The following is a 26,149-nucleotide window of genomic DNA, read 5'->3' as shown; positions in this document are numbered from 1 at the left end:
TGTTTGAGGTGAGTGTTAGCACAGTGCCTGGCACACAGGAAGCCCTGGTTGTAATGGTGGCTGCTGGGGTCGGCTGATGTGCAGCCATCATGAAAGGAAAGCTCTGAGCCAGGATTCTACCCCATGACTCCTGTTTGCCAGCTGTAAGCTGATGTCCCTGCATAAATTCTGGTAGTTCCCCATACAGCCTCCCGGTCCCCAGGTGGCTACTGCTGACGTCACTGATGACGCAGGTGTGCAGGCGTGCTGGCGCAGCCTGTTCTGAGGCTGCGCAGGGCTTATGCAGTTGGGGGATAGGCCGGGGACAGGTGTCAGGGTGAACACGAGCATTTCTGTTCCTTGAGGAAGCAAGAAAGGGACAGGATACCATGTCGCCCCCAGGGTGAGAAAACCCAGCAAATTCCAACCCAAGGATAAACTCAGAGCTGCTGCCTCCTCACCCACAGTCCCCTTTGTGAAATGAGAGGGCCGGGTGAGTCAGCATGGGTGGCTGCAGCAGGACTGTAGAGCTGCAGGAGCCAGGCTTCCTGGGTCAGCCTCGTGTGTGGCTTCCCAGCTGTATGAGCATCAGCAGCTGCTGTAACAAGTTACCATAAAGTGGGAGCTTAAAGCTACAACAGTGTGTTCTCTCCCAGTTCTGGGGCCAGAAGTTCAAAATCACAGTGTCATCAGGGCTCCGCTACCCCTGAGGCTTGAAGGGAGGTTCTGGGGGCTGCCCGCAATCCTTGATGCTCCTTGGCTTGTAGACACATTGCTCCAATCTCAGCCTCTATCTTCACAGGGCTTCTCTTCCGTGTGCATCTCCACATGGCCTTTTTGTAAGTACACCAGTTGTTGGATTTAGGTCCCACCCTGATCCAGTATAACCTCATCTTAACTAGATCGCATCTGCACAGACTATTTCTAAATAAGGTCACAGTCACAGAAACCAGGGGTTAGGACTTGAACATATCTTTTGTGGGGACATAATCTAACCCACAGCACTGGCTGTATGACCCTGAGCAAGGTATTAATCCCTCTCTGCTGTTGTCTCCTTTATGTTATGGGGACAGGACAAGCGTGTCCACCTTATAGAGAAGAATGAACAAGCCTCATACGTTAGAACCTCGCTTCTTAAAGGATTCCAGTGCATCAGTCTTACCCAGAAGCTACTTAAGTGCAGATTCCCAGGCCCCACAGCTCTACTAAATCAGCATCTTCAGTTTAACCAGATGCCCAGATGATTCCTGGGCACATTAACGTTTGGGAAGCGCTGGGTAGGTTACAGGGTTTGGTACAAGGCCTGGTACTGCATAAGCACATTAGCTTTATTTCTGATTCTGCTTGTCTTCTCTCCTGCCCCACCTTTTACAAATACCGAGAGCACCTTGCACGTACCCTTAATGGCTCCCTCCAGTCACCGTGCAGAACATTGAAGAAGCAGATAGAGGCATAATTCCCGCCCAAAGTGCTCATAGCTCAGTGAGGAGGTAACAGCCACATACAGTTTTTTAAATGCGCTACAACAGCACCAGCATGATGATTGAATTCTGCCCAGGATGCAGCAGGCCCCAAAGTGCCAGCTAGGATGTGGTACCCAGCGGGGGCCTGACGCCAAGGCCAGTCCATCTCCTCACCAGCCAGACTCATGGTTGCCCAGGCAACCAACTGATGCCCCAGAGCTTCTGGAGCAGGACACCCACCTGACTTCCCTCTGCTTCCTTGGAAGCGGTAACGACTGCAAGGGGGCTGCCTCTGGCGGGCAGGTAGGGCTGAGTGCCCGGGCTCTTTCCCCTCTTTCAAACAAATTGCCCATCTCCCCAGGAGCCAGCTTTTCAGGCAGATGTCTGCTGGGCGCCGCACTGCAGCCAGCTTGCAACTGCCACTGGGCAGCCAAGGAGATGAGGATCAACCCTCCAACTTAGAGGAAGCAGCAGCATCGATCACGGCACAGAAAGCACTTGGGTTTGCCCCTTGGCATGGCATGATGACCAGGTGCTCAGAATCAAAGCTAGATCTGGGCCCTAGTTCTGCCTGGCTCTTACTAGCTGCCTGACTTAACGTCTCTCATCCTCAGTTTTCTCATCTGTAAAATGGGGCTAATTATAGCACTCTGCTCACTGAGTGGCTGGGAGGATTAAAAACATTATTTTATACGAAGCATTTAGGACAGGCCCTGGCCATGGAGAGTGCTCCAAAAGCGATAACCACTATGCTCTTGTGTCACTTGTCACACTCATTATGCATGGTGTTTGTCCCTGGAACATGTGAGCACTGGGTAAGCGGTAGCCATTATTACTGTAATAAGGAGCTTCATTAGAGTGACTTCTGCCTTACCTTACCCTCCAGCCAGACTGAGGGGTATGCAAGGGTTGGACTCATTTTTGTGCCATTTCTTTCACATCCTGCCCCTCCGTAGAGCCAGCGCCCCACTCAGAATAGGTGCTCCTACACCCATCTTGAAAAAATGAGTCCCTGGAGGGTAATCATTGATTAATTTGCTTGTCAATTAGTTGAACCAACAGGTAACAGAGTTCAGTAATTATACTGGCTAAATTAGGGTCCCCTTAAACCGTGAGGTGCAGTGGTGGTACTGGGGCAATGGAGGTACCGGGACAGGGACATAGACACTCAGTGATTGTCAGAGAGCAGTAACAGATGTGCATAGGAGCATTCCTTGAGATAGCCAAAGGTGGAAACAGCCCAAAAGTCCATCACCAGATGAACTGATAAACAAATTGTGGCATATCCATACAATGGAATATTATTCAGCCATGAAAAGGAATGAAGTACTGCTAATATGCTATAACATGGATGAAACTTATGCTACATGAAGAAGCCGGTCACAAAAGACTGCATATTGTGTGGTTCTGTTTCTATGAAATGTCTAGAAGAGACAAATCCATGGAGACAGAACATATACTAGTGGTTGCCAAGGGCTGGGGGTTAGGGAAACGGAGTAACTGCTAATGGGTACAGGATTTCCTTTGAGGTGATGTAAATGTTTTGGAACTAGATAGAGGTAATGGTTGCACAGCATTATGAATGTGCTAAATGCCACTGAATTGTGTACTTTAAAAGTTAATTTTAGGGTATGTGAATTTATTTCGATAAATATATATTTTTTAGATATATGAGACATATATATACACATACACACACAAGAGTACTTCAGAAAGTTCGTGGAAAAATAGAATTAAAAGATAATATGAATCTTTCCATGAACATTTTGAAGATCATTTGTATGTGTATTGTGTGTACACACACACACACACACACAGAGCGATGGCAACCACCTGACCACCTTGTCCCTTGCAAGGCTTGGTTCTCAGGCCAGGGTGCTGGGCTCTGTCTGGGGTGGAGCTCCTGTGATTCCCAGAGGCACTAGGGGCTGTCCCTATCAAGTCTGGGGCAAGGGAAAAACCCCAATTGGAGAGAGAAAAAAAAAATTCTGTCTAGTCCCCACAGGCTTGATCCATAACAAAAACAAATGAAACACGCATTTACAATATTTCTTTAAAAATTTGCTTTTGGAGTGTTGGTTTCTAGTTAAGTATCTTCTAGTTGTTTTAAACCCCACAATGAGATTCGTGAATGTCCTCCAATCATCCTGGAGCTAGGACATGTGTGTTTCACTGGAAATGTGCACGGATTATTGGGACAATAATGTCTCCTTCACTGGGAAATGGTGCCCACAGCCTTGAGGCTGACTTTGTGACATGGATTGCATGGGGTAGCAGGCATCAGGAATCAGGCCCAGTAGCTGCGTTTGACCCTTGGGATCTCTGTGCAGAGTTCAAGAGGTGGAGCTAAGAGGTTATGAGCTGGTCTTAGGTTGAAGATGGAGACTTGGGGGCCAAGTGGGCAGTTTGGGGGTGACACAGTTGAGACAGTCACAGGCCTGTGCTGTATCTGAAGGCAAAATGTTGGTCTTTGATGCTAAACGAATTTAAGGGAAACCATTCTAGAGGACTAACGGAAAGGCCAAAATTGCCCCCTGCCCAGGTGTCCAGGGTTCCCAGAACCCACTGGCTTGGCAGAGATGGCACAGTATCTCCTGCACACTTGAGGATTCGCAGCCATAGCAAGTCAGGGAAGCCAGAAAAGTTAACCAGCCAGGCATTCTCCCTGGTGTGCAAGGCACATTTGGAGACACCACACCTTGGTAGACCTTGGCAGAAAAGTCCAAGGCAGGTCCCAGTGAGACAGAGGCTTGGAGTGGAGGCTCTGTGGGAGGAGGTAGGCAGGACCATCTCCTTGTGCTGAGCACTGTGCCATGCACATCCTGGCCCTCGGCAGGGATGGGGAGAGGCCACCGAGCACATTGCTGGGCCGGGGGCTGTGGTGACAGAGGGGACTCCGAGACTTTAGGACAGTGCTGCCCAATGAAACTTTCTGTGGTGATGAAATATTCTCTATCTGCATTGTGCAGTGTGGTAGCCACTAGCTGCATGTGGCTACCGTGCAACTGTAGTGTGACTGGTGTGACCGAGACAATGGATATTTAGTTTTATTTCATTTTAATTAGTTCAGTGTAAGTAGCCACCAGGGCTGGTAGCTCAGCTCTGGGACCTGCGATGGAAAGAAGTTTGCAAAGCCAGTAGGGTTCCTCCCTGGCTCGTCTTCCTCTGTGGGGTCCTCCTCCACCCACTGGCTCCCCAGAGCCTCCCTTCATGACAGGTGGTGGGGAGCATGCGTGCTTGTGTGCCTGCGAGCCTCAGAGGCTGCAGCGAGCAGCAGAGCAGCAGCCCCCTCCCTTCCAGGCGTGCTTCCAGTACATTTTGAGTCATGCCTCTCCTGGCGAGGGGCACGTTCCTGATGACAGCTCATCTCCCAGAGGAGCCAACAGGCTCCGCTTTCCCAGGCCTGAGAACCCTTGCGTCTGTGCTTGCCTCTGCTGCAACAGCAGTTACCAGAGAGATGGCAGGTGTTGCCCAGGTAACGTCCCTTCCCTGACAAGCAGAGAGGGAGAGGACCGCAATGGAGTGGCTGGCTCTGCCAGATGGGAAGCAGGAGGCTCTGCCTGCTGCCTCTGTGTGTTGTTAGCTGACGGGGCATAGTCGTGGATGCTGGGAGCTCTCCTGAGTCTTGCCTACTCTGGACCACTCCCTCCCAGGATGTGGTAGGTGATAATAATAAGAGTTGCTATTTAGCTAGGAACTGGGCTAAGTGTTTTATATATATTATCTCATGGAACAGTCACAGCAAGCCTTTGATCCTGCTTCACAGATGAGGTGCAAGTAATAGACTGTAAGTTCCATGAGCATTGGACCTGTTTGCTTTGCTCATCATGGGTGTCCTTAGTACGTAACACAATGCTTGGCATATTGAAACAGATGGTTCCCAGTAATCTTGTTAGATGATTAGATGAGAGGATGGATGGATGAATGGATGAGTGGATGGATGGATGGGTGGGCAGGTGAGTGGATGTGGATGGATGGATGGATGAGTGGATGGGTGGATGAATGGGGTAGATGGATGAAGTAGAGCTTAGATTTGATTTGAAGTCTGCTTATTGAAAATCCTGTTCTCTTAGCCACTAAGCTACACTGCCTTTGGCTGTGTCTGATGACCTCTACCTCCCTAGGATGGCATTTTTAAAAAACAGCTTAATCGAGGCATAATTTACATACCATAGAAATCCACCCATTGTAAGTATACAGTTCAATGATTTTAGTAAATTTGTAGAGTTGTGCAGCCATCACCACAACCCAGTTATAGAATATTTCTACCATCCCAAAAGTTGTCACTCCTGCTTGTTTGCCGTCTGATCCCTGTTGCCACTTCCCAGCCCCAGGCAATGACTTTCTGTCTCTACAAATTTGCCTTTTCTAGACATTTCACTTAAAAGGAATTATACAGTCTGTCTTTTGTGTCTGGCGTCTTTTGGTTAACATAACGGTTGTGAGGTCCATCCATATTGTAGTATGCATGAGTACGTCAGTCCTTTTTATTGCTGAATACTGTTCCCTTGCATGGCAGTACCACGTCTTGTTTGTCCATTCATAAGCTGGTGGACATTTGAGTTGTCTCCAGTTTGGGGCTCTTATGAGGGGTGCTGCTATGGACATTTGTGTGCATGTCTTTGCGTAGAGTATGTCTTTCTCTTGGGTAAATTTCTAGGAACGAGATTGCTGGGTCTTATGATAAACTTATGTTTAACATTTTAAGAAACTGTCCAACTATTTTCCAGCATGGCTGTACCAATTTCCCTACCCACCAGCAATGCACAAGGATCCCGACTGTCAACACATGGTATTGTCTTTTCAATTACAGCCATCATGGTGGACATGAAGTGGTATCTCTTTATGGCCTTAACTTGCATTTCCCTGATGGCTAGTGATGTCGAGCCTCTTTTTGCATGCTTACTCCTAGGTTGGGATTTGACCTTTTAAGGCAGGGCTTGGCAAACTTTTTCTATAAAGGGCCAAATAGCAACTATATGGAGCTTTGTGGGCCATGTTTGATTTATGTCGCATGTTCTGTTTTTTTGTTTGTTTGGTTTTTTCCCTTCCCAACTCTTAAAACATGTAGGACCATTCTTGGTTTCAACATATAAAAAAAGACAGGGGGCTGGGTTTGGCCCACATGCTGTAGTTTGCCAACCCCTGCTTTAAGTGGACACCTTTCTATGTAACATCAACTTGTACCCAGCCACAGGCAGTACTAAGGCCCCTCTCTACCCAGCCCCAAAGGAACCCAGTGGCCTGTGGGTCCATGCTAGACCAGCCACTAGACCACCCACCCTCCTGGCAAAGTGGGCTCAGTGGAGGACCATATTGCAAAGCCGAGAGCCAGGCTCTGGAAGCCTGGGAGTCAGGACTCTAGAGACATGCTTGTCTCAGCCCCACTGTGATTCATCACCTGATTAGCTCATCAGAGTTCCTGGGATGAGACATGCTAACCCGTCACCTGAGGAGGAGTGACTGGGCTCTGTTGATCCTGGACAGGCCTCCCTCTCCCTGTGGCTGCCCCTTCCCAGGGCTCTGAGGCTCTTCTGTGATCACCCGCACCACATACCCATGACATCACAGCTGCATTCTCTACATGCTGCCCCCACCAGCCCCTCCCATGGCTCCTCCACCTGCTGGTTACCCAGCCTCCGACTCTCAGAGCCTTGTGGGTTTGTTCCTGGCCCTTGCCCCATGCTACCAAGCACTCTTGACACCTTCTTCAGTGTCTCTTCGTGAATCTGTCCCTCCTTTCCACCCAACTCAATGGCCCTGACCAATGTGATAAAAGAGCAGAAGCTTTGGAGTTGGCCAGAATCAATTTCAATGGCTGAATTGTCCCTTTCTAGCTGCTTGACTTGGGGGAGTCACTTTACCTTTCAGGGACATAATAGTCCTATGTGTAAACAGAGGATGCTGGCAGTCCTATAGGAGAAGCTGCTCACTGTGGACACCTGGGACTCTGCCCAAGTGCATGGGTTTTCTGGCTCTGGGATTACTGTGGCCTGGTCACAGGGAAGTCAGAAGTATTGGCGGGTTATTGGAGTTGGTGCACAGATGCTCCCCAGGTTGGAGCACAGATCACAGCTCTGAGGTATGATCTGCACTATCTCCTAAAGCCCCTAGCAGGACTGAGCACTCCTTGCCCACTGTGGGTCACGCTGGCAGTGGCCCACTTGACAGTGCCCCATTAACTGACTGTCTTCTCTTACCGTCTCATGTCCCCACTCTCCCATACTCACTTCTCAAATCAATTGTACTCAGTCTCTTGTCGTAGGATCTGCTTCCAGGGACACTTAACATAAGGCAAGTCCCCAGCTCATAGAGTTCTCGTGAGCATTGAATGAGATAATGCTTGTAAGAGCTTAGCACAGTGCCAGGCACGTAGTACATGCTCATAAAATGTCAACCGTTGGTACAACCATTGGGACCTTCTGGTTGTAAATATGGTCTCTGCAAACCCTCTGCTGTGGGCACCTCTAAAGCAAGGGCTTGGGCACTCACGGCAAAGCTGTTGTCTTCCTGCTCTGAGGAGGGGCCATCAGTGAGTGCAGAGGCTGGTGCCTGGATGGCAAGGGCTTGTCTCTGAAGCCATGTTGGAGCAGGTGCTGCCCAGAGGGCCCTGCTTTGCCACAGACTCCTCGCCTCTGGGCTTTGAGTGACGTCTGTGGAGAGCCTGAGGCTGTACTCACAGCTGCCCACCCCCACGGGCCGGTTGTATCTTGCAAAATTTAAATGAGGGTTGGCTGGAACAGTGTTCACCAACTATTAATGCTGGCCATTTCTGGGTCATGGGATTTTTGAGGCCTGATTTTATTTATCCTCTTTTTGTGCTTTTCAGTATGGTTTAAACTTTTTACGGTGAGCATGTATCATCTTCACAAAAAGAATGAAGTCATTATTCTTTCAAAAGTAAATAACTTGCAGCTGACCAGAAGAGAGGGTACTTAGCACTCAGACTGTATGCAAGTCTAGAATCTGCTGTGGGAAGACACGGGTATAGGTTGTTGCAATTTTCTTTGGGGTGTAATATATAGTGAATTTTTGTGGTCATTTCATGGTCATTTAAAAATTAAGCAATTCTCTGGGTACAGACTAAAACCACAGACTCCAGAAGCTGTGAAAAGGAACATTCATCTTCTGGGATGGGTGGGGTTTCTGCACTGGGAAGTGTCGGAGCTATGTTAGGTTTGGACACTTCATGTTTTGCACAGACACGGTTGTGGGGTTCAGGCAGCACCTCTTGCTCTCCGCACCGGGGCAGGACAGCTTCAGCCGACAGTAACTAGGAACGAGTCTGGTTATGGTCCTCGGTGGACAGGGGTGCGTCTTGTCATTAAAGTAATGGAGTTCAGCAGATAATCATGGTCACCATCATCCGCATCCATAGCCTGTTCACTGTTCACTGACAACTGCCACACCTTTCTTCCAATCCTTACAGGGTCTGATGTGATGGGCGAGTAGATGTTTCTAGTCACTCCCCTCCCCCACATGAGGAAGACGAGCATTTCTCCTCAGCAGCTGTTCCCCAGCTCTGCGGGGCCTCCGAGAAGCACTTGTCCTTTTCCAATCCTCAACACAGATGGGTGAACAGGCAACGATCAGTGAGGCCAGGGAGGGTGGGCAGGTGTAGAGATGGAGAACACAAGCAGGCAGAAGAAGGCAGAGAGCAGAGGGACAGGCTGCAGGAAGGGTCTGGCAGGGGCAGGGGAAGTGAGAATCGCCTCTGCTGCGAGTGTGTGTGGGTGATGTGAGGGGAGGGACATGATGAGCAAGTAAGGGGCCCCACAAGGGCCTGGGGTGTGGAAGGATGGGGAGAAGGAAGATGGGATACAATTTGTATCTCGTGGGCTGTCCATTTCATCCCCTTTCAGCTTTTCAAAAGAGACAAGTTAAGTGTCAGGGTCCTTTTTTATTAGGGTTGTCCATTCAATTCGGACTGTGCTTTAGAACGTCACTCCATACAAAATGCAGACTGCATGGGCCCAGGATTTATAAAGGTTATATATTGAAAGAGGCTGAAAGGGGTTTTCATGCTGTTACAGGAGGGGAACCTAAGGCTCAGCAGGTGAAATACTTTATAGGAAGAGCCAGATCCATCTGACTCTTCCTATAAAGTCCACCTCCCATTGCAGCACAGTGCCTTGCTCAGCAGCTGCTTCAACGTGATGTGGAATATGTCCTCCAAATACAGTTCTTCCCTTCTAGTGCTGGGTTCCAAGACCACTTTGTAATTCTTAACTCAGAAACTAAGTGGTCAGGGGACCCTGGCAGCCTGTGAGCTTTTGTGTAAGCCTTGACAGTCGGTGGGGTACCTTCACCTCCTGCTTCCTTCTTCCTTCCCTTGTGTAGACTTTGGCTCAGAGATTGTGACATGTCACCCCAGCTGACTGCTGGTGCAGGGACACTAAATTAGGCTTTCCCTGGGGAGCAGAGCACTTAATGAAGGCATTCATCCAGTTAGAAAAAGAGTCTCCCAAGCAAGCCAGGGCAGCGGTGGGACAGACAGGCAGGGAGCATTTGGCTGGGACCTCCGCCTTCTGAGGGCCTCTGTTTCCATGATGTCAGAGAGGCGGAACTAACTCTGCCGCAGAGCCAGGGAGGCAGCAGCCCCTGCCCCAAACACTGGCTGGCTTCTGACGCGGCGCCCGAGCGAAGGTGAGAATGCTCCTGTCTCACCCGCCAGGTGGGTGCTACAGAAAGCGCTGGGTTTCCCGGGGCCATTCTGGGCTCAGTCTCCCCCTGGCTAGAGTCGAATTCCTGGCCCTGATCCTGTCTGTCGTGTTCCTTAGCTGAACACCTCTCTCCAAGGGGCCTCTTAGGATCGACATAAGCAGGAACAGTGCCTTCAACGCACAGAAAGTCCCTTTGTGGACGGTGAATGATCCCAACTCTTACTGCACTGGAATACTTGGGGAATAAGTTTGGCAGAAGACGTGATCTGAAAGAGAAATCTCTTAATTCTCTTTTTTAAGTTATTGGAAACTGTGGGAAATTACTCCTGTAGTGTTAGAAGACCTGGCTGTCTGTAGACGTACCCTGTGACTCTGATAAGACTCGTCCTTTGTTCCGTGTCACTTTCCTTTGGGGGGGCCTTGTTGACAATTTCTCAGGGCCTTTTTCACCCTACCATGTCTGACTCTTTGATCATCTTGCATCTTCCACCCATGTTATTGTCAGTAACATGTTCATATCTCTCTTTCTCCCCCAACCAGAAAAAGATTTACAAATACAAGAAAGTCCTGAGTAACCCAAGCCGCTGGGAAGTTGTCTTGAAAGAGATCAGAACTTTGGTGGACATGGCCCTGACATCCCCCCTGCAGGATGACTCCATCAACCAAGCTCCACTGGAAATCGTCTCGAAACTGCTCTCAGAGGTAAATCCCCACCCCTGGCCTGATTTTGCACCACCCCCTCTTAGAGTATTTGTCATCACTTCCCTGGAGCACCCCCTCTGCACCAGGTGGCATACCCAGGCATAACTCCATCTGGGTCTGTGGCGTTCCTGTTCCCACCAGTGATCCGAGGGAGCTGGAGAGGGAGGCTTGCCCCTGGCGCTTCTGGCTGAGCTGTCCAGGACTGTAACAGGGACGAAGGATGAGTTGTTGCCCTGCCAAGTCCCAAGATCAGACTCAAGGCAGGACATAGGGGTTGTTGGTCTTAGGCCTGGTGATGGCAGCAGCCGTGGGTCCCCCAGGAAACAGGAAAACAGGACACTGATTTCGGAATTCTCTAGTTCATTCCTGAGAGAAGCACACTGGTGAATCCCCTAGACTGCCCTTCCTTTCTGCCGTCATGGCAGGTGGGACCGGTATTCCCAGCGCCACTTCCGTCTTCCCAGAACTTCCCACATCAGCTCTGGGTGTGCAGGTGGACGTGGCTTTCTGCCCTAGTCCCCCACATGGCCTACAGATAAATGCTTTGTTTACTTGCACAGGATTTTAAAAATCAGGAGATTTCACAACAAAATGGGAATTTCCAGATTTTCTTTAAAAATAATTGGAAAATCCAGCTGTACTTTGCGGCTGCTGCTACCAGTGCCACCCGTGGGACAGGCCTGCCCTGTCTGCTTTACCAGGCAGTCCCACATGTCGAGTGCATCCTGTGTGCCCAGCACTCTTCTGAGCACTTGAAAAAGACGAGCCCTGGCCTTCCCGAGCTTACATTCTAGCAAGGGAGATGGCAGTAAGCAGGGACCTTAGTCACGGGGCAGTCCGACCGTTGGTCACAAGGCAAGAGATGCTTCAGAAGCATCCTGTTTTTCTGTCCACTCCATTCCAGGCGCTGTTCTAAGTGCTTTACAAATATTAATACTTCTGTCATCTGTTTGTCTGCCTGGCCCCGGGGGACACTGGAGCTGATGACTCCTGATTTGAGCTACAGTCGTCCCTCCTTATCCGAGGTTTCACCTTCCACGGTTTTAACTGCCCGTGGTCAACCATGGTCTGAAAATACTACATACAATAAGTTATTTTGAGAGAGAGAGAGAGAGTCCATGTTCACATAACTTTTATATCAGCATATTGTTATAATTGTTCTATTTTATTATTGATTATTGTTTTACTGTGCCTAATTTATAAATAAAACTTTGTCATAGGTATGTGTGTATGGGAAAAAACATGGTATATATAGGGTTCTGCTCTATCCATGGTTTTAGGTATCCACTGGGGGTCTTGGAATGTATCCCAAAGGATAAAGGGAGACTACTGTATGCATGGCCACCAGAGTGATGCTTCTTTCTGTTCTTTTCCCTGAGAGAGGCCCTGCTCCTCTGCCAGCCCCGGTTCCTGGGTCACTCCTCCTTGCCTAGAGCTTTCCCCTTCATCTGCAGGCCCGGGCTGGTTGCTGCCCATGTACGGGAACCTGGCAGGGGCCCTCCACATCTGCTGAATGCAGAGTCCCTCACCCTTGGAGGTGGTGAGGGAAAGGTAGAAAGTGGGTGTGGTGACGGTCACAGGCAGAGGGATAAAAGTTGTGTCCTCAGCAGAGACACCAGCCTCATTCCACAGAAGAATAAAAACTCAGACCCTGAGATGACTCACAGAGTCTAGAATCCGAGGCCAAGTGCCGTATGCCCAACCTCAGATTCAGGCTTCTCATCTGGAGAAGGGGAAGACAGCTCACCTTTAGTAATCCAGGTGGGTACCAGATGCCACACACAGCATCCCTTTTAATCCATTCTCCCAGAGAGGGGGGACTTGCTGTCTTCATTTCACAGATGAAGAAACTGAGACCCAGAGATATTGAGTGACCTGCCCAGTTCATGTGGCAAGTCCGCGATGGGGCTGGAAATTCCACCTTACGGCTGCCTGGCTTCTTTTATTTCAAGACTGCAATGCCCACCCCTTCAGCCCCACCAGGCTGAGCCACCTATACCATCATTAAATCAGACACATCATCAGGATGGCGACAAGGGTGGCAGGTGCACCCTGTTGCCTGCCTCAGGTGGGATTTCCTTTCCATCTCAGATAAGTTTCTGGTGACCGCATGGTCATTGGCCTTAAAGCAAGGATCTCAAAGTCAGCTGACCCCCAAGTGCTAGGATGGAGGGATAAAGATATTTAAAAGAAGAAAAGGGAAGAAGCTTCCATTTGCTGTACACCTACTATGCGTCAGGCAAGGGGTCAGTGTTATCACTCCATTGAGCTGACATTTGGTGAGGGACATAACTCTCCAAGTGGCACTAACATTTTCTGGAGCATGTATTCTTTGACAATCAATTTGACAGGCCCTTAGACCTGCCAGATTTCTCCCAAGGACCCTGCAAGGTAACTATTGAAATGTACAGAGGAGTAAAGTAAGGCCGCGAGAGGTTAAGTAGCTTGCTCAGGGCCACTCAGATGAGTGGTGGGGCTGGTAGAGACTTTTTAGCGAGTGGAGAGACGAGACTGTATAGGAGACTGGTTCAGAGCGTGTGTTGTGGAGTCAGAGAGACCTGGTCCTGCCCTCAGTACTACGTGGCCTTGGACAAATTGCTGGACCTCTCTGTGCCCCAATTTCACCTGTAAATTGGGACTGAGATGAGCACCCATTTCATAGAATTGAGGATCGGTTGCTGTCCTACGTGTAAAATCTTGGCACTGTACCCAACATCCAGGGAGCCTTTGATAAATGGACACAGTTTTACTGTTGTGGGGAATGGTTGTGATCTGCGCCCTCAGCCAGGGGTCAAGAGGGGATGGCTGGAAAACCAAACACATCCTCCGACCTTCTTGCCCTGTTTTGTTCAGAATAGATGGGGCCACATTCTTTCTCTGTTCTCTTTACTCCACTTGTTTCTGAGGCCTCCAGAGAGGCTCTAGGTATCACCAAACCAACTGCTAGGTGGAAGGATCCAGAGGGAGCGGGAGGAGGGGGCATCATGGCGGGGACTGTGGAAGTGGTAAAACAATTCTGAGAAAGAACCGTTTGTCCACTGGCAAAGCAAAGCCAGGCGTCCCCAACCTCCTGAGCCTTTGTTGAGCTGGATGTGTGGAGTGGCCACTCAGCCTGAGATTCAAGTGTCCCTCTAATGCATGGCTATTAGTGAGCACTGTCCACGTGGGGTCGAAAATGACCCAGGTGGAGAGAAGTTTTCCTGCAGAGTGCAGCGGCTACCCCATGACTGAGACAAAGGAGATGGCTCCCATGGTCGCCAAAGACATCCAGGAAAGGTGTGTGGGTGGCAGTGAGGGATGGACTGAAATATGGAACTGCCCCCTAGACAGGTGAAGCACTGGAGCTTAGTGGCTGGAAATACAGGCTTTAGAGTCAGTACAGGCAGGGGTTCAAATTCCCACTCCAGCACCTATTCCCTGTGCCCCCCCTGAGTCTCGGGGAGCTCATCAGTTGGTGTGATAATAGGAAAACCTATCACAAGAAAGAGAAATCAGCAGGGTGAATGTAACAAACCTCTCACGTGGTGCCCGAGGCATAGCGAGCTTCATTGCCCATCATTCGCAGAGACCAAAGCCAGGCTTTCATCTTCCCCGGCCTGAAAAGTGACCGATATTTAATAATCTACCATCAACAGGCTGCTCAGACTCCACTAGGGTCCGCAAAAGGAAAAAAGGTGTTAGAATCTGAAAAACGTCCTTCTGCATGTTCCTGGATACTAGGTATTGTGGGTCAGTCTTCACAGAGTTCAGAGTGTCCTATGGGAACCTATGGGGGCCCACGTTGCTCGGAACTTGGTTCCCAGACCTTCCTCATCCCTCAGGCACCAGTTTATTGGGCAAAAACAAATTCACGCCTCACCAGCTTTTCTTGTGCCTGGGCTGGTGTAAACGTGTTAGATACCCCTAAGCCCCTCAAAGCTGTTGGGGTGGTGGGAGCTGTGAGGCTTTTTCTGGAACACAGAACAATCGATGTTGCCAACACTGTTCCAACGAGGAGTTGCTTTACCAGCAGGAAACATGGCTCTGCTAGGAAATCCGAAATGACACCAGTCAAAGCCCAGGGCCGCCAAAGCAGACGGACAGAACGGAACACAACACAAACTAGCAAAAGCAGTAGCTGGTTGTGAGTTTTCCCACTTTTCCTCGTTTACTGCGTATTCATCCTTTCCTCATTCACATGCTCACAGGATGGTGGTAACAGGTGCCGATTGTTTAAGAAAATTCCAGATCAAGGAGGAAAAAAAAAATTTAGCAGGTTTAATCCATTCGACCTAATTTTGGTTTTGCAAGTCAATAGCTAGAATTTAAATTTAGCTAAAACATCCTGGGCCCACTCGTGGAAAACCAGTGTTCCTTGGGGACCTAGTTTGAGAACCACTGAAATGTTACTCCTAAAAGGCTGCCTGGCACAGAGTTGAGACTCATACAAGGTATGTTTCTTCACATTTGTTACCATCCTGCCTTCTGGCTTCTAAACAGTATTGCTATGACAAGGGCCAAATCTTCTCGCGACAATTTAATGAGGTCTGCTTAGCAGGATCTCCGCTTACCGAAGCAGAGACTGAGTCTCGCCGAGATAGGACTCGTCCAGGGTCACGTAACTCTCAAGCAGCGTAACAGCAACAAGGAACCCAATCTCCCTGCCCCGAAGCCTTCTTTTCCCCACTTCCTGACCCTGCCTTTGAGGGTGTTGTGATCTGTTTAGTTCAGAAAACGTGACAACTCCGCTTGGTCCGAGAGGCTGAAAACATTTTGAAACTGTGTGGAACTTTGAAACCCGAATGTTCCATTTTCTTAATTTTGTTTTGTTTTGTTTTCCCACTGCTTCCTCTGTTCCGTCCTTTAGAACACAAACTTGACTACCCAGGAGCATGAAAACATCATTGTGGTAAGTTCCTCGAGATCTCTCCCCCTCTTCCCACCTCCACCCCCTGGAGCCCACAACCCTTCCCTGGTTTGAGTTAATTCTGGAAATGCCGACGTAACCCACCAGCACCCGTCCTTGCTCGGTTTTGTCTTTTCTTTCAAGCCAGACGTGCCTCTCTCCTGCCTTTGCATGTTTCAGGGCCCAAATTGATTTGGGGGGTGGGAGGATTATACTGATCAGTCTTTGAGGTTTGCAGCAAATGTGTCTTACTCGCCTCCTCCTTCCTGAGTCTGCCTTAGGGAGTCAAAGGCAGGAGATGGCAGAGACTGTATAATTTACTCAGAGGCATCCCCCTATTCGCTGAAAGATAAACGTTCCCTTTCGTGCCCCAGGACACATCTCCTAATCAATCCACAAGTAGAACCTGGATTTAATGTCCTCTGATACCTAAAGTGAGATGATACTTTCTGGGATTCAACTACGATGTGATGTAAGCATCTTTGGGGTAAAATATCTTCCTGGGTAATTTTAAGCTATGAAATTTGACTCTCACTAGAGAGAAGAAAGAAATGAAATTTCACCAACCAGGTATCAAGCACTGGGCTGTGTATTTGAATCTGCAGATGACTGAGACAGCCCCTTCCCCAATGAGTTCATCATCTATTGTAGGAAGACAAATGTGATCATCACAAAAACAGAGACATGTAGCGTAGAGAGTAGTGATAAATTCACTTGGGAAAAGGAGCCAGAAAGGAGGCAGTGCTGTCTGAGCTGGGTTTTGAAGGATCAGTAGGAGTTTTCCAGGTGGTAGACATCCCAGAGAGAGGAGACAAATATGTAAGAGCCCACAGATGTAAAGCAACAAGATGTGTTCTGGAAGCTTCAGCACTGCTGGAGCATAAAGCCTGAGAAAGAGGGAAGCAGGGAGATGGAAGCAAGAGGCAGAGCCCGGTGTGCCCAAGAGAGGACCTGGAACCAACCTGTACAGTTCCTGTGGCTGCAGCCTGTCAAACAAGAGCAGTACCCCAGTCATGGTGCTCCTCGGGCCCCTCTGAGCTGGATCAGGGCTGTGGGGGCACAGCTGGGTCCTGTGTGCACAAAAGGAGGGTGACCCCAGGCCTTTTATTATGGAGAGGCTTCCGCCTCTACCCTAGGGCCAGTGTCTGGCACATAGTAGGTGCTCAGTGTTTGCTAAAAATAGAGAGGTTTTCCCCATGCTCTGGCCTGACCACCCATTGCTTTCTCTTGCTAGAATAAGGGGACAAGGTGACCCGGACACCTCCAATCACCCACCATCACCTTTCTCTGGTACAATATGAATCAGTCAGTTCATTTAACAAACACTTGAGCGTGTGAGCACGAGTACCTGCCAGACACTGGCTCTGTCCCACAGATAGAGAGCTCAACAGTATATGGGCCCTGCTGTTGAGGATTCGCTGTGTTGGGAGAAGCTGGCAGGTCAACAGATAATCAAAAATAACATGGTCAAGGGGTGAGATTTGTTCTGGGTGTTGGGGGAGCACAGAGGGGAGGCATGTAGCCCCTCTGTCAGAGGAGTGCTGGGAGGAGGGTGACAGAGGGCTCCCAGGAGGTGACAGAGCTTAACGGATGGATAGAAGACTGTTAGGTAAACTGATCGAGCAGGGAAAGGCAGTCCAGGCAGTGGGACCAGCATATGCAGAGGCAAAGTGGTAAGACTGCTAATGTAGAACCAGGAGGGGACATGCGTTCCCCAAAAGGAGGTGCCAGCAGCGCCTGTGGGCCCCACTGGGAGGGGGGCGAGGGCTTTGTATTCAGGACAAGCCTGGCAAAGGAATTTTGATCTGAGAAATCCAGGCTGCATTTATCCAGCTAGTTCGGCTGAACTGAACCCTTAATCTCAGCCAGGAGCCTGAGAAAAGGGAAGGATTTGACCTGAGGGTCCGATCCTCGCCCCTTGGTGTTAAGCCTCTCAGTTTTCTTTTGTTACTGTTGCTGTTACTGTTGTTATGAGGTCTTCCAGAGCCTCTTTTCATTCCAACAAGTACATGATCGTATGTGACCTATCAGCAATTAGTCTTCTCCCAACGGTGCTTAGTATTTTTTATGTATTTATTTTTCCACATAGCCTGAGGTGGTTTTATTCATTCCGTCAGCCAGGCATTCATGCAATAGGGAACCACTGGTTGGTAACAGGTAGGATGTCACTGGATGAGCTTGGACGTGTAGTACAAACCCCCAGCTATGGTCCCATGCACTGTAGGGGGTACTCAGTGTGGAGATGAAGAATGTGGGCTTCAAGTTCAGACCTGGGCCCAACCCCCTATGAGTGGTGACCTTGGGCGAGCAACTGAAGAACTTTTAATTTTATTTTAAAATATCTTTAATTTTGCACGTATCTCATGAGTATATTTTTATTGTGAAAAAAGACCTCACCCTATCCCAGCACCCTCTTCAGAGACATCCTTCTTTTCAGGGGATGACAGACCCACACAGATACAGTTGTGTTTTTATTTTTTGTTTTTATCATTAGTGATGGGATGCAGGATGAGTTGTTTTGCATTTATTTTTTCACTTAGCAGTATATCTTAGAGATTCTTCGACATCTTTTCATGTATATCTACCCCAGGGGTGCTGTGACGTTTAGGGATGGATGATTCTTTGTTTTGGAGGCTGTTCTGTACCTTGTAGGATGGTCAGCAGGGGCTCTGGCCTTGACTCACTAGATGCCAGTAGCACACCCATCAGGACAAAGATGTCTCTAGACATGCCAGATATGCCCTGGGAGGCAAAATCACCCCTGGTTGAGGACCACTGGTCTACCCTTTTCTTTCTAAGTGGCTCTAGAATATTTTTTTTTTAACCAGATGGTCATTCTGATCATTTCCAGCTAACTTAACACTCCAAGCCTCAGTCTCTGCATCTGTGACATGGGTATAACAACAATGCCTTTCTTGCAGAGCTTCTGGAGGGTTACTAAGGCACCAAGATGCTGAGCAGAGGGCCATACTCTTAGAAAGATTCCACAAACATATGAGAAATATGAGCTCTTTTTATTAATTATACATTTAAAATTTTCATCACTCTATGACTGGGGTGGGTCTGGTAACCTCCCTGACCTTCCGTCTCCTCATCTGTACAAATGGAAATTACTACCACTTGACCTCACAGGGTTGTCATGAGAATCAAATGAGGTAATAGCCTTGGAAGCACCAAGCCCATGCGTGACGCTCACTGCAGGCACCTCAAGAGTTCTCACCCAGTGTCCCTTGGCTCTTTCTCATAAAAAAGGGGGGCCTGGTGTGCTGAGGACTGAAGGAGCTCAACCCAGGAACAACAGCCTGCCCAAATCCCCTCCCACCTCTCAGCTGGTCCCAGAGCTCTGTCTGGATAGTGGAGGCGGCCTGCCTGGGCAGTGACTTGCAGGCTGGGAGGTGGCCACCCCATCCCACCGCCGTGGCCTGACCTCTTACTGTGTTTACTGGGCTGGCCATGCTGGGTCGTCTGTACAGAGTTGCCTGGCAGCTGAGAGGAGGGTGGCCAGCACGTGAGGTGAGCTCAGCACGCACTGCTTTGTTGGGGTGGCAGGAGGGGAGGGAGGAGAGAGTTCCCCACATCGGCCAGTGCTGAGACTCTGAAGCTGAGCACGCAAAGCAGCACCTCAGTCCTGGCTTCCTTGGGTGTTTTGTTTTCTTCTGTTGCCTGATTTCTCCTTAAAAGTAGTTTTTGCCACCAGGCAGGTTGTTTGTTTCCTGGTTGTGTGGAGAGCCTGGACTGTGCAGTAGCACAGAGAATAACTCAGGCTCCTGTGTCAGGGACATGGGTTCAAATCCTGGCCCCACCACTTTCTAACTCTGCAGCCTTGGGCAGCTGGCTTCATCTCTCTGGGCCTCAGTTTCCCCATCTCATAAAAGGGGGTAGCACTGATGCTCACCTCTCAGCACGTAGTGCAGGTTAAGTCACAGTGCTGCCAGCATAGAGAGTGCCACATAAGTGCTACTGCATGCATTGTGATTGTTGTGTTATTATCATCTGCATGATTTTCAGCCCATGTGGCTGTGGGGGGTTGTGACGGGATGGTGAGCTCATCCCTTGCAGGAAGCTAAGAGCCCCTCCGCCACCACCACCAATGCCCACCCCATGCTGTCCAGTAGAACTTCCGGCGATGACAGAAATGTTCTGCATTTGCGCCAGCCAGCACAGTAGACGCTAGCAACATGTGACTGTTGAGCACTGGAAACGGTGTTAATGCAGCTGAGGAATTATATTTTTAGCTTTATTTCATTTAAGGTCATTTGTTTCATGACAGTTAAAATTTAAATTGTCACCTGTAGCTGGAGGCTACTGTACTGGACAGCACAGCCCTAGCCACCTAAGACCCTGGGCCCGACCTCCAGCTGTGTCAGCCTGATTGTTGGCGCCCAGGAGCAAGAACCTCGAGTTAGCTGACTTGGTTTCCCACAGAAGGGCACCCACTTACATAACTGATCAACCAGTGTCCTCTGTTACTGGCGTCCATTATCCTTTACCTGACGGTCCCGGGAGCAAGGGGAAGGCTTTGTTATAGAGCTGGCCTACGAAGCCTTGGTAAGAAGTGAGTCCAGGGAGCATTTGATATTCTAGCCTTCCACAGGTAAGATGAAGTGTATCTGGAGACATTTTCAGTCGTGACAGCTGGGAAGGGGGTGCTCCTGGCATCGAGAGGGTCGAGGCCAGGGATGCTACTCCACATCCTGCAGTGCACGGGATGGCCACAAAGAAGGATCCACAGAGCAGGCTGGGAAGCCCCACTGCACACACGTGGCTCATCTGCCCTCACTGACTCTCCAGGCCCCACTTTCCAGGTGGGAAAGCCGAGGATTAAGAAAGGTGAAGCCACTTACTCTAATGGTCACACCACCAGTAAGTGGCAGGATCAGGATTCGCACTCAGGACTCTGCCCCAGCCTGCACTTACAACCACTGTGACATCCTGCCTCTCAGGCAGGTGCTATTGACTGTCAGGCGGGTGCTATTGACCTGACGGGGACATGAGTGGATATCAGTAGGTCACAACACTCCTAAAGGAGGGTTTTTTCAGTGCGTATTTTTCTGGACAGCAGCTCAGCACTTTTAATCAGCTTCTCAATATGACCCATGCCCATCCCCCCAAAAAATGTTTAGGAGCCCCAGCCTGCAGATTAGAAAATGGGCCTTTTCTGCCCAAAGGACAGCAAGGAGGTTGTGTTCTCTGTCGTAAGTCATCCCTCTTATGTAGACACCTCCCAGTCCCACCGTCAGTTCCTTCCAAGAGAGTCCAATTGATATTTGTTCATTGTCTTTCAGGCTATTGCTCCTTTGCTGGAAAACAACCACCCGCCGCCAGATCTCTGTGAATTCTTCTGCAAGGTACAGCATTGCTTCAGGGGACCTGTGTGTGTGTGTACAAGCACTGCCTCTGTGTGCCCACGCTCGGGGCTGGCTTTGTACAAAAAGGCTGAAAACCCAGGTCCCACCGACCTAGGTCAGAGTCCCAGATGCAGGTGAAGGGCATGCTGAGCGCCTGTTCTTAGGGTGACAGTGCCCCCTCTGCCAGACAGGTGATAGGTAAGAGCCAGGGTCCCGAGCCAGGGCCCCAACCTCGGGGTCAAGGAGGAGCATCTGGCTTTTCTCTGGAATAACTTCACAGCTGTCTTGGGAGACAGTTTGTAGCAGATTTTCTGGGCTCTGACGTCAGAGAAGGTTTATTAATAGCCACGGCTCCTCTGAGCTCCAGCTGCCGGTGGTGGGGGCACAGGCATGGGGCTTTCCCGGAACAGGGAAGTGGCAGGGTATGCCAGGTTAGCTTGGAGGAGCCACACAACAGGGATTCGTACCAGCCACATAAGCGGGACTCACACGGGACATGTCCTGGGCACATTGGGGCTCGCATCCCTCATTCCCAGAGTGCGACTCAGTAGCCCAGGGCTGAACCAGCACACAAACCTGTTCTGTTCTCTGCTTGTGTGTTTTCTCATGTAATGATTTGATGTCCTTGGAGAGACACATGGCCTAGGTCTGCCTCTTCCCCAGTGCTCCCTGCTCTCATGCTCTCCCTCCTGCTGACCCGCTTCAGGTCCCTGTTCCCTCCCCATCTCCTGCAGGCACATGAGTGTGGCACCTCTGCTCCTTCTGCAGTCACACTGTCCTCTGGGGAGGCACGGGCTGTGTCCATCAGCAAGATGAGCTGCAGGGTGGCAGAGCAGGCAGCTGGGAGGAAAGAGGACCGTGGTGCACCTGATCGCTCCCCACCCAGGGAGAGAGAGAGAGAGTGTGAGTGTGAGTGTGTGTGTGTGTGTGTGTGTGTGTGTGTGTGTCAGAGGATAGGAGCTTTGAAAGGGTGGCAGGATTGAGTTGTCTCTCCTCTTTGGCCCTGTTTCTCCATCAGGATTCCTTTTCCAGTGACTCACACACCTGCTGGCCCTAAGTGCCCAGGGTGCATTTCAGGGCCTGGAATGCCTCCGCCCCATCGTTAATGTGGGCATGGGTAGAGTATGCCTGCTGGTCTGAGAGTGTGTGTGCACAGTGTGTGTGCTCACAGGTCTGAGCTCCTTAGGGCACTGGAGAGGCCTTCTGCACCCCCAGCACTCAAGTGCATCATACCCCAGCACAGTGGAGTCGAATAACCCTGTGTTTGGGCTCCTGAAAGGATAGCCAGCTGCTCCTCTGCCTGTCATTATGGTCACTTCCTTTCTCAGTACTCCATCCAATTTAACCCAAATCTGCCACACTCTCTCCTCTCAAGCTTATGGTTTCTCCCAGAACTCATGGCTTTCACACCTTTGTTCTAGAACGATGGACCTTTGTGCAAAGTAAATCTTACCTGAGGGCTCCTGGTAGCACAGTTTGAAAAAGGGTGAAGTAGAAGAAATTACTGTTTTTGACATTCCCTGCTAGAATGCCCTGTAGGTGTTAAAATGGGAGGGCTGCCTCCTTTTTTGGAGGGAGGAAGGGGCCCAGGCATGTGGGCCCTGAGCCTTTGGGCTGTTTTCTTTCTGGGGGTCGGAGCCCAGAGACGAGAGCTGGAGGGGAGCAAAGCCTCCCCCACCAGGTTCACTCTGGGCCAGCTCTCTGGACACACTGCTGGACATGCCAGTAGCCTCTCCTGCCAGGCCTTGAAGCCTGGAACCCCGAGATCTGAGAAAGTTTCCTTATCTTGGTTTCCCAGGAGAGCCCTGATTTCTAATATCCCAGGTCCCCATCCTCCTCCAGGGGTGGGAAACTCAGCACCTCCAGGGGTCAGGGGGGTTATAAGTATGTGCAGGGCAGTAGGGAGTGGTGGGGCCTTTCTACCCAGCCTGAAGGCCTCAATTGCAATTCAAAAACAACTCCATGCTGGTGAATAAAATACGACTGAGAGCTGAAACTGCACACTCCAGATTATTAAAGCCAACAATTAAAAAGTAACAGAATTTTCAACATCCTGGTATGCACACACTAAAACCCTGGTATTCTTGTACCCGATTTTCAAGGTCTGTCAGACCAGGCATCCTGAATATTAGTTCTACGAAAGTCTCATTATATATGAAATAAGGATTGTGTCAGAATGGACTCCTGTCTGGGCCTTCTGAAACAGTCTCAAACTTTAAGATCAGAACAGAAAGCAAACAAATGATCCTGTCCAGTCTCCTTTTTTTAACTCTAAGAAAGTGAAGGAGGGAAAAAAAAAAACTTATGGTGCTTCTTGGGATTTACCCAAATGAGCTAAAAACTTACGTCCGCACAAAAACCTACACACAGATGTTTATGGCAGCTTTATTCATAGTCGCCAAGACTTGGAAGCAACTGAGATGTCCCTCCATAGGTTAATGGATAAATGAACTGTGGTCTATTCAGACAACAGAATATTATTCAGCATTAAAAAGAAATGAGCTACCAAGCCACGATAAGACATGGAGGAACCTTAAACGCATATTACTAAGTGAAAGAAGCCAATCTGAAAAGGCTGCACACTGTATGATTCCAACTATATGACATTCCGGAAAAGGCAAAACTACAGAGACAGTAAAAAGTTGGGTTGCCAGGGGCTGGGGGAGGGAGGGATGAATAGGCAGGGGAGAGAGGATTTTTAGGGCAGGGAAACTGCTTTGTGTGATACTACAACGGTAGATACATGTCCTTATACATTTGTCCAGACCCATAGAGTGAACCCTAATGTGAACTGTGGACTCTGGGTAACAGTGATGTGTCAGTGTAGGCTCATCGGTTGTGACAAATCTACCATCGTGGTGCAGGATATTGGTAGTGGGGGAGGCTGTGCGTTTCTTGTGGGAGGGGTTGTATGGGAAATCTCTGTACCTTCCTCTCAATTTTGCTGTGAACCTAAAAATTCTCTAAAAAGTAAAGTCTTTTTTAAAAAAAAAAAACTGTGCAATAGTGGTCAGCAAGGGAACCCAGGCACTCACCACTGGGCTCATTGTCCCCAGCCCTGCTAGAAGCCCCAGGCTGCAGTCAGGACGCTCACAGGCCCGCGATGACCATGCCTCCTCTCTCCCCAGCACTGCAGAGAGCGGCCCCGGTCCATGGTGGTCATCGAGGTGTTCACCCCCGTGGTCCAGAGAATCCTCAAGCATAACATGGTGAGTCCCCTGACACCCAGACCCCAGCGCCTGAGGAGGGAGCATGAGGCCTCTGCCCATCCCCAGCCTTCTGCTTCTCTGCAGATGTGGGGAATGGGGTTGGCCCAGCCTGACAGCCAAGAACCAGTGTTGGGATTCTTTGTAAGGAGTTTTGGGGGTTTTCTGCAGCCTGTCTTCGTTGACTATTAATTTTTTGTGTTAAGTCAATGTGTAGATGAGAATAGCAAAAATACTGTGACTCAGGGAGAAGAGAAGAGTCTCTCAGGCGGGAGAGTCCCAAATAGTGTCTACAGATACTGCCCTCAGGAGTGGAGCATAAGTCCGCACTCAAGTGTGGACCGTGCACAGTGACCTCCAAAGAGCACAGGAGGGAAAGGAGGAGAAGGGGAACCCAACAGACACTGCTGCAGCCAGGTGGTCAAGGTCAACATCGACAGTGATAGTCTCTACTGTATGGCAGATATGACGTGACAAAGGTGGCAGCTTACCTCCATGGTCTCCCTCCCGATAACCCATGACCCCATCCTAACCACAAGGAAAACATCAGACAAATCCCAATTGAGGCACAGCCTACAAAATATGTGAGCAGCCCTCCTCCAAACTGTCAAGGTCATCAAAGGCAAGGAAAGTCTAAGAAACTGTCACAGCCCAGGGTTGCCTAAGGAGACATGATGACCAAATGTCATGTGGGATCCTGGATGGGATCCTGAGACAGAAAAAGGACATTAGGGGAAAGCCATGGAAATCTGAGTAAAGTATAGACTTCAGTTAAAGTTTTAAAAGTACAAAGGCAGAATTTAATTGCACACTTCAAGTGGACGGGGCACTTGTGATCTGTGTGGCCCGTTTGTATTCTCTAGTCATTCCAGTGACAGCCGCAAATATCATTATTTTCTCCATATTCCATGTGGGGAAACAGGCTTAGCAAGGTCCACCAACTGGTCACAGGGGCCACAGCTAGGAATAAGAATAACTAATATGTATTCACAGATATGTATTGAACGCCTTCTTAGAGCCAGAAAGTGTGTGATGCTCTTTTAAGTGTTTATGCCATTAACTCTCTTGCCTGCTCTATGATGTCCTTGGGCACAGGAGGAGCCTGAGACCCACAGAGGCTGGACAGGTTACTCAGGGTCTGATGAGCAGCTGTGAGTTCTCATGAGGGGACTAAGGAGTGGGCAGTCTGTGAGTCCAGGACCCATTCCCACCCACATGTTCTATTGAGCCAGCCACCAACATGAACTTTAAAGTCACATGGGCATGTGAAAACAACTCTGAATAAGAGTGTCCTGCAAACCACTTCATTTGTGATGTAGCTGGTCTGTCTGCATACCATGCCCCTGAAGAATACCATGCCCTACACTGCCTTCCCCAATCAAGTATGGGAGTGTGTGACACATGTGCTAGTCTCCCCATCCCACACTCATGGCAGACATCATTAATCAATTGCAGCACTCTTCCTGCAGAGCCAGAGATAGCTGCAGACTCTTTCCCCATGCACCATTCCAGGATGCCACTCCCAACTGAACCATGCTAGTAGTACCAGGGAATTCTGTGTACCATTCTCTACCCTGAGTAATTGCAAACCATAATTGAATTGTTGCTTATTTCTGAGATCTTTCTAGATTTGGGGTAAGTTCGTTCCTTGTTTTCTGAGCCCAGGGGAGAGGGACACCCCATGTGATTCTTTATCCAGGACAATGGGGGAGGTGGAGGGGAGGAGGACGTGGGTTAGACTCATCACAGAACCACACTGTGAGGCCTCTAGGAATGCTGGAGGGTTCTCAGCATGATCTGGGCAAAGTTTGAAAGGGGCCCTTGGGAGCAGCTGTGCACAGTGTGTTTCTGGGTGTGACTGGGTGTTTCTGTGCTCCCGCGGGTCACAGGTAGGTGCTGGTTT

General features: G+C 49.6%; 1 protein-coding gene across 1 annotated transcript in view; it reads left to right on the top strand.

The window, feature by feature from the left end:
* Window positions 1-26,149, top strand: part of CMIP (c-Maf inducing protein) — a 232,823-nt gene that overhangs the window by 169,108 nt on the left and 37,566 nt on the right. The window contains exons 4-7 of the mRNA XM_063110618.1: window positions 10,646-10,807; window positions 15,654-15,695; window positions 20,978-21,040; window positions 24,169-24,249. Of these exons, the coding sequence (XP_062966688.1) occupies window positions 10,646-10,807; window positions 15,654-15,695; window positions 20,978-21,040; window positions 24,169-24,249 (348 nt within the window). The remainder of the gene's footprint in view (window positions 1-10,645; window positions 10,808-15,653; window positions 15,696-20,977; window positions 21,041-24,168; window positions 24,250-26,149) is intronic.

Source organism: Cynocephalus volans, chromosome 10 (genome assembly GCF_027409185.1).
Source record: "Cynocephalus volans isolate mCynVol1 chromosome 10, mCynVol1.pri, whole genome shotgun sequence".
In the NCBI taxonomy this organism is placed as follows: Eukaryota; Metazoa; Chordata; class Mammalia; order Dermoptera; family Cynocephalidae; genus Cynocephalus; species Cynocephalus volans.
Note: the sequence above shows the minus strand (reverse complement) of the source record. Positions and strands in the feature narration are given on the sequence as shown.